The sequence below is a fragment of the Ranitomeya imitator genome, chromosome 3 (assembly GCF_032444005.1).
Source record: "Ranitomeya imitator isolate aRanImi1 chromosome 3, aRanImi1.pri, whole genome shotgun sequence".
In the NCBI taxonomy this organism is placed as follows: Eukaryota; Metazoa; Chordata; class Amphibia; order Anura; family Dendrobatidae; genus Ranitomeya; species Ranitomeya imitator.
Genome location: NC_091284.1, coordinates 769,151,538 through 769,164,906, shown reverse-complemented (window position 1 = coordinate 769,164,906; position 13,369 = coordinate 769,151,538). Strand labels below are relative to the sequence as shown.

Below are 13,369 nucleotides of genomic sequence, written 5' to 3'. Positions count from 1 at the left end.
TTGGTTTCTTTTCGTTATTTCTGCTAATAAAATCCACAAACACCCTTGGTAAGAATTCTTTCTTGTGTGCCAATAGCTGTAGTGATAAAATAGTTACCCTGCTCCATCATTTTCAGCGGGAACCAGAAGAGAATAAGCGAGTGGACCAATGCGTTGATACAATGACCCCAGAAAACCTAAAACAACAGACAATAATGAAATCAGTAAAGTGTAACACCTGCCAGAGACTTCACAAGTGCGCCGCTGCTCCATTTCTCAGCCATGATTTTTCTGGTTCCAGAGAAAGACGATAAGAAAATTATCAAGAGTGTTACAGTGGATCTGTCAGCTGAATATGCTGCCGCATCTTCCAGGAACAGGTCTATTCTAATATTAGCACAAATGGCACAACAAAACTTACTACACAGATGGCAAAAAAGGACAGATGGATCAAAAATGGATCAAAACTGGATCCAGCACACATGAAGAACGGTCCATTTGTTTTTTTACTGATGTGAGAGGCTTTATGTCTAAATGAGGCTATTACATGTTTCAACTCCTTGTTTCGCATCATGTGGAATGTATATTTTGGGACCACATAAAAGTTACATAACATTTGTTATCTTTTTATTCATCACTACATTTTTCTTTTTTTTAGCAAATTTTTCATACTTAAAACTAAGCGCCATCATCACCTGGAGCAGAATAAACTCACGCCCTGTAATAAGAGACTTACCCTTGTGTTAAATCCATCTGCGTTCTGTGTAATTTTGTAGAGCTGTGGAAATCTTAACATGCTATCTTGGCTGCAGGACCGTTCAAAGATTCCCAGTGTGAAAGGTGGTAAGGCAGTGAAAATCTGTCAAGAGAATAACGATAACCATTGCTGAGGTGCGAAAAATACGGAAAAAAAGAGTGAAAAGACCTGGAGAGGGTGTTAATGGATTACATACAAAAGGATCCAACGAACGACATGGTCAACGACATCTGAGAGGATAAGGCTGAGGCTGTTGCATGAAAGTAGCAAGTCACGTGACCAAAAAATATTTGTGCAACCTGTCTACAACTTGTTGTCTCGAGACTATTTTAGAGGTTCGTTTTTGCTATAATAAAATAGTAAAATTGCAGACAAGTTGCACTCACGTGAGATTTACATTTAAGTCTACGAGAAGAGAGTTGTATACGACTTGTGACCACCAACAGAAAATCCAACATATATGGAAACATTTGTGACTCTGTGCCACAGTCGGTGTTGGTCCTAGGTCGCAATGAGACACTGTAGGTGTAGGAGATCATTAGAAACAATGCCACAATATGACACTGCGATCTCAATGTCTTACAATATATATGGCGCCAGCTTTACTACCACCTGGGGAATATGGAAGCTTAAAGAAGCCCTCCAAGTAACTCTTTTTCCCTTAAACATGTGCATGTGTATATAGTGTAGTGTGAGTACATTGATATACCTATCGCCATCACCATTGGTATCCAGCCCTGTTCTGCTCCTCTTCTCAGTGACGTCATCGTTCTTTTGACTCTCCAGGTCACTCTATTCTCCATGCATGAGCTGGAAGTCTCTTTTCTAACGTAAGTCTATGGAGCCTCGTTCTGACTCTCTATAGGTTCATATTGCAAAAGCCACTTCCGGTCAAGCAGAATGCAGTTTGACCCGGAGAGTCTGCAGAGAGGTGATGTCACCGAGAAGAGGCGCAGAACAGCACTGGATACTGGAGAAGACGGCAATAGATGAGCGTATTGACATATTAACACTAAACTATATACACAGGTTTAGGGGGGAAAAAGGTTCACTGGAGGTCTTCTTTAAAGGGAATCTGTCACCCCATTTATGGCCTATAAGCTGCGGCCACCAGCATTAGGGGCTTATCTACAGTATTCTGGAATGCTGTAGATAAGCCCCCGATGTAACCTGAAAGATAAGAAAAACAAGTTAGATTATATTCTAATAACTGATACCGCGCTTGGGTGATTAAGATACCACCTGGCTCTGCACTGAGTAGCTACACCCCACACTGGTCGCGGCTAGCACTAGCATACGTGCGCCCACCTGACCGCTACCATCTGCAGGATTACCTTGCCTCCACACCTGCTGCCGATACCGGTGAGACGCTGCATAGTACCCCCGGCACCCACCACGAGCAGCCTTGCGGGAATTCAGCGCAGCACACGTCATCTTGCTGACTACACTTTAATACGGTAAGAGTTTCACTGCTAATTATATCCTAGCACGCAAGTGCGATACCTCCATCAATTGTGGGCATTATACCTGTTTATGTCTATCTTGCCGGAAAAAATCTATACCTGAATGTACGGCATACACCGCAAGGAACAAGCAGGTTGGCAGCCTACATATCAGTCAGTAAGTAGTTATACTACTACTCCTAGCGTGGTATTTCACATTTAAATACTGCACACATTCACGTTTTTCTGGTCGTACTCCTGCAGTCAGAGATAGTGGTATTTTAATCACCCAAGCGCGGTATCAGTTATTAGTATATTTATTTGGTTTTGACAGAAGTGGCACATTTTCTAGGGATACCAGCAGCTGGGGGATTCTACAATTTATTCCCACTTACCCAGTGGGTACTAGTGGTGAGCGCCAGTGATATTTGTATACCAAGTTAGATTACACTCACCCAGGGGCGGTCCCGGTGTGGATAGATGGGCGTCGTGGTCCGGATCCAGTGCCTCCCATCGTCATGCGATGACGTCCTCTTCCTTGCTTCCAGTCGTGGGTCCTGCGCAGGTGTACTTTATCTGCCCTGTTGAGGACAGAGCAAAGTACTGCAGTGTGCAGGCGCGGGAAAGGTCAGAGAGGTCCGCCGCCTGCGCACTGCAGTAATTTACGCTGCCCTCCACAGGGCAAATTAGTACACCTGCGCAGGAGCCACGATAGAAAGCAAGGAAGAGGACGTCATCACATGAAGATGGGAGGCGCCGGACCCGGACAGCAACGCCCATCGGACCGGACCGCCCTTGGATGAGTATAATCTAACTTGTTTTTCTTATCTTTCAGGTTACATCAGGGGCTTATTTACAGCATTACAGAATGCAGAAGATAAGCCCCTGATGGCGGTGGCCACAGCTTATATACGAAAAATTAGGTGACAGATTTCCTTTAAGTTTACACGCAGCGAATTTGCCTAAAGGCTATCCGCTGCAGATTCCACTAACAAAAAGTTTCCAAAATAGTAAAAAAAAGTGATATGCACAAATGGCAGATTTCCCAAACAAAATGCACTGAATATTCCTGTGGCTTATTCGTGGCACAATCCATAAATTTTATATGCATGTTTTGCTACAGTTTTTATGATTTGCAAGATATTTCACTCTATGCATTGCAAAGAGTAAAATCTGTCATTAATTTTCTTGCAGAAAGATTTGACAAGCTGCAGATTTTACAATCTATAACTTATGACTATTTCCACCCAGAAAATTTCTGATATGAAAAACATTTAATCTACTTAGCTGGTACCATATTCTGCTGCAGATTTTCCGCATGCATTTTCACAGCACATGTGCTATATATGCTTATCCGATACTGCAGCACTGATGATGTCACATATGTATGTATCCTGCAGGCGTCCTGGCAGGTAAATGCTAACTCAGCGGTAACAGCTCTGCTCATCCCCCATGCAGAAACGGCAGTGCTGGACAGCTCCATTACTGGTATATGCACATTATACTGCTCCATTGCATTGAAAAGAATGAAATAAAACAACTTACGGTAATTTTAACATAAAAGATCAAACCACTGTGAGTATACAGCCCCATTGCACAACTATGTGTCTCTATGGTTACAAATGACAAACGATCCAACAGTATTTCTCCATTACATTACATTTTCTTTTACATGTAGGTAAGCAAGAATAGAAAACATGAGTAACACATGACCACAGAACTCAACTACAAAAGATTATTATTTTATAACCACTGAGAAACATAGGTCGTCAGGATTTATTTATTAGACCAGCTCAAGAAACGACTTGAAAAGTGTACATACCCTGTACAAATTGGAGAGACTATCATGAAAAGTATTAGAAAAAGTTCTGAAAACACATTTAATGACAGACTATGGGGGAGACAATGATTCATTTAGTTTTACTGCGAGAATAACTGAAGGCGCGCTGACTCATCAGGATCGTTGGCTTGTACAAAAATCCCAATGTATAAAGTACATTGTTTGATGATTGTAAATTCTTTGCTTTCTTTCATTGTGGTGGAAATTCCACACTCATGGCAGCCACAACTAATTCTGCATATATTTTTTTTTGTTTAATGTTTGGGTTGATCTAAAATCCAGAGCTGCATTTCCTAAAGAAGTCTCCAAAATATTCCACTGTTGTCTGAATTTATTTCTTATAGTTGTGTTTCTCCTTGTGGACAGCACCAAGGTGTATGGAGGGAGGCTCATAGATCAAGCAACACCTCCAGGGAAAAAGTTCTACAAATTGACTAGTATATTAGAAGGAAGGAAGCTCTCTATAAAGCCAACTATTGAAAGTAGGTCAATGTTCAACCACTTAATGAGCCTTCCGACATGGCTTTGGATAACCAACCCATTATCTTCATCAAAAGATGAACTCCATCTACAAAGGCACAGGACTGTGCAAAAGTTTTAGGCAGGTGTGTAAAAAATGCTGCAGAGTAAAGATGTTTTCAAAAATTGAAGCGTTAATGGTTTATTTTTATCGATTAACAACATACAAAGTGAGTGAACAAAAGAGAAATCTAACTCGAATCAATATTTGGGGTGACCACCTTCAAAACAGCATCAATTCTTCTATGTGCACTTACACACAGTTTTGAAAGGAAATTAATAGGAAGGTTGTTCCAAACATCCTGGAGATCTAACCACCGATTTGTGGATTTCACTTGTGAAAATCCTTCTGTCTCTTCATGTAATCCCAGACAAACACAACGATGTCGAGATCAGGGTTCTGTGGTGCCGTATCATCACTTCTAGGACTTATTATTATTCTTTACACTGAAGATTGTTCTTAATGACTTTGGCCATGTTTGGTGTTGTCTTCCTGCTGCAAATTTGTAGCCAATCAGACGCCTCCCTGATGGTTTTGCATGATGGATAATTACTAGCCTGCGTTTCTCAGTATTGAGGACACCAAAAATCCTGACCAAATACTCAATTCAATTTTCTGAAATTCAGACCAAAACTTGCAGGGCACCTCCACCATGCTTCAATGTTGCAAGCAGAAACTCATTATTGTACCGGTCTTCAGCCCTCCGGCAAACAAACTGCCTTTTGTTAGGCTGCCTGCCCACAATCAGTAATACTAGTGTTTTGTAAGTAGTGTACTTTCGCTGTGTCCAGAACACTGCATTGTACAGTACCAACACAGTAGATGGGATTAATAGGAATCCCATGTCCACTGTGCTTCTTTCTTACGCTGCGTAAACTCACCTGTGGTGTGGGTTTCCAAGCTAAAGCATATCAATTTCTTATGCAGAGTCTTCTGGCGGAATTTCCCCATAGACTTGCATTAGATGCAGTGTATCCACAGTTGAAAAAGCACATGCAATTGTGTTTACAGAGGCGTTTTTAGCCTGGTTTAACCGAATAAATAAATTATTTAAAAACATTACGTGGGGTTCCCCCTATTTTTAATAACAAGCCAAGGTAAAGCAGACAACTGTGGGCTTACATCATCAGTCTGGGAAGAGAGGCACCAATTCTGGCGCTTTGTCTGGCTCTTCCCGATTTTGTCAAAAAGTCACAACTGCCATCAACCAATGGGGTTAGTAATGGAGAGGTGTATATTAGACACCCCCATTACTAACCAAGTAATCAAAAATAAAAATACACACTGAAAAAAAAACTTTATTTTAATAAAGACTCCCCCACATTATCCTTTGTTCATTAACTTATTGAAAACAAAAAAAAATCCCATGCAGGTCCACTGTAATCCATCAAATCCAAAGTAGTTCAGAAAAGTATATCTGAAAAATATAAAAATACAGAAATACAAAAAACAGACACTGCCTCATTCACAAATGTATTCCCCAAAATGTTCCCACAAAGCTCTGATGTAGTCCACGTCCCCCGATGTCTCCGGAGACTGTGAATAGAAGTAAAGTGACTGCTATTCACAGGCGCCAGGTACTGATGACAACTCTATTCAGCATCACTGGTTCTCGCTGTGGTCAGTGAGACCCGGCCAAATCACAGTTGTCATCAACCCCAACTACCATTATCCCAATTACCACCACACCAGGGCAATCTGGGAGAGCGAAAGTGCAGAATTGGCGCATCTAATGCTACCTCTAGGGTAGCTGTGGGCTTGTATTTTTAGGCTGGGAAAAGCCCAATAACTGGGAATCTTCCCAGCCTGATAATATAAGCCCACAGCTGACAGCTTTACCTTGGCTGGTTATTAAAAATAAAGGGGACCCCACGTCATTTTTGTAAATGTATTTATTTGGCTAATACAAGTACAGTAATCTACACATGTACGGCATAAATTATACATCTCACAGATATCTTTGTATCTATCTCTTTGCACATGTAATGCATGTGTCAATGCACCTGAAAAATGCATACAGTAAAAACACATGCAAAAACGTAAGTGAGCTGAGGAGCGGGATTCATGCGAAATTCAGTTATGTGTAGAAGCCTGAACATGATTGTAGGAATGCTCCCTTACAGCCAAATATTTCACATTCACCCATCAGTCCCTAGCACCCGCTGCCATTTTTATGCACGCCAGATCCTATGTTTTTGTGAATAGTTCAGTCACTTGTCCTTGGTTCCATGTACAAAAGTCTGGTTTGTGGCTTCAATTCTTCCATGAAGACCTCTTCTGGCCAGACATCTCCGAACAGTGGATGGATGCAGCTGGGTCCCACTGGTTGCAGCCAGTTCTGAGCTGGTGGCACTGCTGGAAATCTTTTGACTTCAAAGGAAAAGTACGCATGATCTGTTTTTCATCTGCTACACTAATTTTCCTTGACCGGCCGCTGCGCCATTACCCATTTTTTCCATACTTCCTGAAAACATTTGAACTTGTTTGTAAAGTTTAGTGATTTTGCAAAGTCTTATAGCTCTGTTAGTTAAATCAGTGCATTCCATTAACTATTAGCACATAATTCAAACATACTCTACAACTATCTTTATTATGTAGGTTATGGTTTGCTAAATACTTATAGAACATTCAACCTGTTTTATACCGTTTCTTCATGCTACACAGGCACATTTTAGGTCCCTCAAACTTTGGCAGGTCACCCAAAAAAATAATAATTTTGTAAATAGAGAGACTAAGGAAGCAAAATAATGGTTGATGTGTATTGTGTGCCATCCCAGGAAAACCTTTACTGTATTAAACCTCCATTATATTTTGAATCTAACGCAAATGACAATTAAAATTTGAAAAGGAAAAAAAGCAGAAAAACATTCTGAAGAGAATGAATATTCATTGACCTATGGTTCTATCCTGACTTGTGTCCTAGAGAAACTAATGCCGTATTTCATCCTGATAAGTGTGATCTCAAACGGAAACATAGTGAGCCAATCAATGTATGTCTCTAATTGTTAGGGACACGGGAGTTTTTTTTTCTAATTTTATACACCAATGTCTTAGTTATAATAGTTCCACATCTATGTTTTATCCCAAAACTGATAGTGCACATGTAAATGAAGGGATCTCACATGACTGTATCCAAACTCTAACCTTTCAATATTATGTGCCCATATCCCCCTTTCCCGAAGTCTTCCTCTTCCAGCAAGGGATGTCATGTGACCACTGCAGACAATTAGCAGCCACTGATTAGCTGCAGCAATGATGTTCCATCTGAGTCAAAAGAGAGAGAGGAGATTGTCCCTTTGACTCGGATGGAACATCACTACTGCAACCAATTATTGTCCGGTCATATCCTACAAAGGAAGAGGGAAAGTAAGGAGCCCAATGGGTTAACCATTAATTGTGTAAACTTTTCAACACACTTTTTAAAAGCTTTAGTGAAAACAAGACGCATGCTATGGCTGCCATCAGTAGTACTTAAGTTCCTTCGATGTATTGGACTTCATTGTGGAGAGGGATCACAGTACCTAATCCTTTTCCAGGATAAAGACTGTTATCCTCTCACACATAGTGGCCCATAAATTTGTGGGATCCATACTAGAGTTTTGGCAAACCGTTAGCTATTTTGAGGTTCATGTAGTGTCATTAAAATAAAATAAGAAAGCCTAATATTTTACATTGAAAATTGGGTGATTGCAGGTCCCATGGTATGGCTACTTCACGGTGAGTGATATTGGGGTGGATCCTTCCTAGGACACATTTGCCTAGTCTTCTAACAGCAGGACTATCTGTGCTGCCCTATTGGCTGTCCTGACCACATGTGGTTTTTTTGGTGATATTTTTTATTTTTGGAGGGAAATGATCTTTAGAGTTGTATTTTGATTGGGGAATTACATTTTTTTCTGAATAACTTTTTTCTTTTGTTTCCTAAATTCTGAGTAATATTTGTGGTATAATAGATCCAATGTCTTACCGACCTCACTTATGTCCTTCTAGGAGTTACTTGAATTTTAAGTGAGCTTCACTTGCTATGTAACTTCCAGTTTGGCAGATCCTGCAGTCTACATGCCTTTTTTAATTCTAACAAGATGATTCATGAGATTCCCAACATTCACTGCATTTCTACTCTTCACACGAGAAGTTACACCGTAAAGATGAAATCAGCAGTGAGTAGCCAGGTTCATTTCCCCGGGATAATGGTGCAGTGTTCTAATGCCCTCAAATAGCAGAAGAAAAACTGTGTCTTTACTCAGATAACGTGAAGATAATGTGTGGAGCAGAAGTAAAGTGCATGAACTGTATCTACTGTAACAAAAGACCAGTACTTACAAGTTACAGTTTTACAGTTTTAAGTCTACAGGACCTTTTTGGCTAAATACATTTACTATTAAATATAGTAGCCACGTTCCTTCTAAAATCAGCCACAAATGTTGATCTTACTCGATTCTTTCTATAGTTTCCATTCAGAGACATATGAACAGTCGCCTTTTCATTGAGCGTTCGCTGGATGCAGTCACCTTGTTTGAAGAATCATTAGTCAGAGGACCCCATTCTCCCAGAGGGTGGCTATATCTTGTGTATGTGTAAGAGGGTGTGACATGGAAGATAAAAATCCCCAGCGCTGTGTGGCATTTATGCATCAGGATTGCCATCTACTGTCCAAACGGGACCCTGCGGAACCAACCAGAAGAGGGAGAGCTTCCGGAGGGACAACTTTAGATGAAACACCGAGTCAGGTAACCTTGATAACGCAGTTCCCTGGTAAAAAAGGCCAAAACGGAATAAGATTTGGCACCAAGAGAAGTGACGGACAGGACGTGTGTCACCGGAGACGCTGAGGCCAGGATGACAGGCCATGACAGAAAGCATGAACCAATGTCTTGTGGTGTGCCTGGAAAAAAAACCCAGGCGGAGCCAGACAAGACCCAGAATCCAGATGATGCCGGTGAAGGCCCAAAGACCAGATCTGCATCAGGCAAGTTCCAGAGTCCAGACTACACTGGTCAAGATCCGAAGACCAAACCTGTGCCGGTCAGGACCCAGAGCCCAGATGACACCAGTCAAGAGTCGAGGCCTAGCCCTCATCCCATCGGGTATGAGAAGCAACTGCCGTCTGTCAAGCACTGATGATCCGTGAGGAAACTACGCCCAGGGTGGACGTCTGTGGTGGTGAACAGGAGATGGAGTGAGCTGGGATGTTGCTTCCAGCACTGACATACAGTACAGAGGTTGGCCTTCAAATGTCATGAAAGGGTTAAGGCAACAGAAAATAAAACACTGAATTACATTGATTGATATATTAATATTGTTATATGTTTAATGATATTTATTTTATATTAAAGTAATTCTGTGGGTACAAAGCAACTGCTGAAACTAAGCACGGGCACTCAGTGTATCTGATAAACGAATTGGGTGAAATGTCGTTCTCTCTGTAAAAGCAGCTCATTCTCCTGTTTAAGCATAAATTGTGTTGCCGAGAAAGGCATTAATCTATTACAGGTAGTGATGGACGAACCCATGGATGTCCTGGTCCAGCCGAACATCTAAAAAAAAAAAAAGTTTGGCTTGGGAACCAGAACGGTACTCAAACCAGGACCACATTCAGATGTTTGCCCATCTCTCATTACAGGTCATTCAGTGTAAACAGGCTATTAAACAATCACAAATCTGTTGCCTGTCGGTGGTCGTTTCACTCTGTCCATTGTACTTTGTAAATGAACCCTTTGGCCTCGATTCATCATTGCCTTTGTGCCTCTTTATTGTTTAGTCCTGTGTATTTTGCGCCTTTTTTTTGTTTGCACCCAATTCATATTTAATTTACGCCTTCTTTTTAACTCTATTTTATGTGTTCACTTACACATAAAATAGACTTAGACTTACAAGTAGGGCTCACTCACACTTTACAGTTTCCTATGCTTCAGAATTGTAACGTATCCATAAAAATCGAATGCCGTAGTGATGGTCCTTATGGCATATGATTTTTTCTTGCACTGTCCAATTTCAGAGTCAATTCGCAACATGCTTTGTTTTTATTCTCATGCCTAATACAGCTGAGAAATAATAAGCAGATCATTGAAAAACATTGGTCTGAGTGCAATCTGAATTTTTATCACTTTGCACTCGGCATATTTATATGAGTGAATGTTTAGAGGCTAAAATATAAACAGAAAAATTTAAGTAGATTTTCCTGTTTCCCTAAATACAAAGATTGCCATTTTAATTTTACAAAGCAACAATACATGTTTTGTGCAACAAATGCACAACACACAATTACCTTGTATCACTCAGTCTTTATTACATGCACTAAACAAGACTTTACCAGACCCCTCACAATCACAAATAATAAAAATATAAATCCTAAAATAAATTCCTAAGACATTGAGGCCACAAACCCTGAAACCTTGAACAGATGCCTCAGGCATCGAGTCACAACTATTGCAGAGGTAATTAGCATTAACTGCAGTTTATACATTATTTGCTTAAATGAATATGGAAACTGGTCGCTGAGCAGTATGTTCTTTGCATATATTATGGAACACAGTGTGAATGGAGGATTACAAGCAAAGTGTAATCTACTAGTTGGAGCCAGAGAAAAAGTACGATACAAAGTTTAAAATAAAGTAGATTATTCCATCAAAATAGCAATAGCCTTCCATTGCGACAACATGTGCCCAATCGTGGCCCCCCATTTGAGCTAAGTACTTCATCTACGTAGCTTCCCACGGACAGGTGTCTGAACAGTCGGGGCCCTGTCCTGCTCTGCCCTTATTCACACTGAGGTCGGCTGACACAAGGTTAGGTTTTAATTCTAGAGGTAGGATAGTACCGTCCCGATTTGCTACACCTTGTCGCAATGGGATGGCTTGTATGCTATTTTTTTTTATCAAAGTAGGGTTAATTAAGCAACTTTATATTATTTTCATGAACTATTACTATCAACTTATGTAATTACTATAGGGTATATGCTCATTTTTTTTTTTTTGGGGGGGGGTTTGTTTGTGCAATGGACATAATGTGTGAACATGGTCTTACACATTGCATGCATACCAGCTTATGCTCTTGCTCAATTCTTTTGTTTTAAAGTAATTCATTAGCAAATCTATTTACCCTAAATATTACGTCTTTGGCTTGTAAAAATTGCTCCAAAGTGCTCGTTAGTAGGTTTGGGATTTAGTATTGTATTTGCTTCTGTTTTTTGTTGACTTTTTGTTGTTTTTATTGTTTGCACTTAATTCATTTTTCCCATTTGCACCTTTTTTGAAGTCTATTTTACATGTGTTTGCTTGGTTTTTTTTTGCTGTTGTTGTTTTAGCTTACTACTGCCTGGAGTTGAGAGTTGCAGGTGTTTTTTCCTGATTCATTGATTGTGTCTTCTCAATTCTATTCATTTGATTTACTTCCAGCTTTTTCTCTGGGATACAGTTGGTGTTTGCCGCGTTCTAAGTATTATTATACTTTTTGTTCCTTTTGTTTACTTTTTATTTATGATGGGAACTATATTGTCTTTCTGTTTATTATTTGATGTTGCATGTAACATTGCATACACTGGACATTTACTTCTGGTGGCTTTCAAACACACATTATCTTATGTTTATGTCCTCAATACATTTTCACTATTATTGCATCTTATATGCCTAGAGTGTGTGGTGTATTTCATACCTTTCTCAAAAAGTGGGAACATTTGTCCCAAAAAATAACCCTATTCCCCCCTGACGTGATTCAATTTACAGTTGTAATTTTTGTACAATTTTTGCGTCATTTTGAAAAACAAGTGATTAATTTTTGCACTAAAAAGTCACAACAACAATTAAAGACAGGAGCCCCAATTCTCACCAGTTTTCATGAGGAGACTTGTTGGCGTCAGATGCTTCTGATTCAGAGACACACAACTCTTGATGAATCAGGAGAGTCTGGGAAGTGGCGTGCGTCCCATGCGCCATGCCAGAAATCTTACTCCAGCCCTTGAATGAAGTAAGGCATGGCACAGTTTGTCGTCATCTAGATGAGCTGTGGCATCATGGCCATGCTACACCCCCTTCCCACCCCACTTCGACTAATTTTGTTGGAGCTGGGAGAAGCTGGCTTGAAAATGCCAAAAGTAACAACATTTTTGTGCATACTATTTATATATGCATAAGAACCTTGAAAATGTATTCATATCCCATGAATTTTTCCAGCTTTTTTTCAATTTGCACCCACAAACTTTAATGCATTTTATTCAGATTTTATGTGATTTACCAAAAAGTAGTAAGTATTTGTGAAGTGTAAAGGAAATTATAGACTATTTTCTAAATATTTTAAAAATATAAACCTTAAAATTGTGATGTGCATTTGTATTCAGCCCTCCTGAGTTAATACTTTGTTGGACCAACAATTTCTGCTGCAAGTCTTTTGGAGTCTGTCTCTACCAGCTTTGCACATCTTAAGGTTTTGCTCATTGTTTGCTAAGTTGCTCTAGCTCAGTGAGATTGGATGGAGACTGTCTGTGAATAGCAATTTTCATGTCTTGCCACAAATTCTCAATGTGATTTATGTCTGGAAGGTGCCTGGGTCATTCAAACACATGGATTTGCTTTGATCTAAATCATCTATTGTAGATCTGGCAGTATGTTATGAGTCATTGTCCTGCTAGAAGGTGAACCTACACTCCAGTCTCAAATCTTTTGAAGCCTCTAACAGGTTTTCCTCCAAGATTTAGCTCCATCCATCTTCTCATCAAATCTGACCAGCTTCACTGTCATTGTTGAAGAAAAGCATACCCACAGCATCAGGTCACCACCATGTTTGATGGTGGGGATGGTGTTTTCAGGGTAATGTGCAATTTCCATCCAAAAAGT

At 40.1% G+C, this 13,369-nt stretch overlaps 1 protein-coding gene across 3 annotated transcripts in view; it reads right to left on the bottom strand.

The window, feature by feature from the left end:
• The window catches only part of ATP8A2 (ATPase phospholipid transporting 8A2), a 1,056,467-nt gene that overhangs the window by 316,025 nt on the left and 727,073 nt on the right, over positions 1–13,369 (bottom strand). For all 3 annotated transcript variants that reach the window (XM_069759054.1, XM_069759055.1, XM_069759056.1), the window contains 2 exons: positions 716–838; positions 98–176 (listed from right to left, as the gene is read on the bottom strand). In XM_069759054.1, the coding sequence (XP_069615155.1) occupies positions 98–176; positions 716–838 (202 nt within the window). The remainder of the gene's footprint in view (positions 1–97; positions 177–715; positions 839–13,369) is intronic.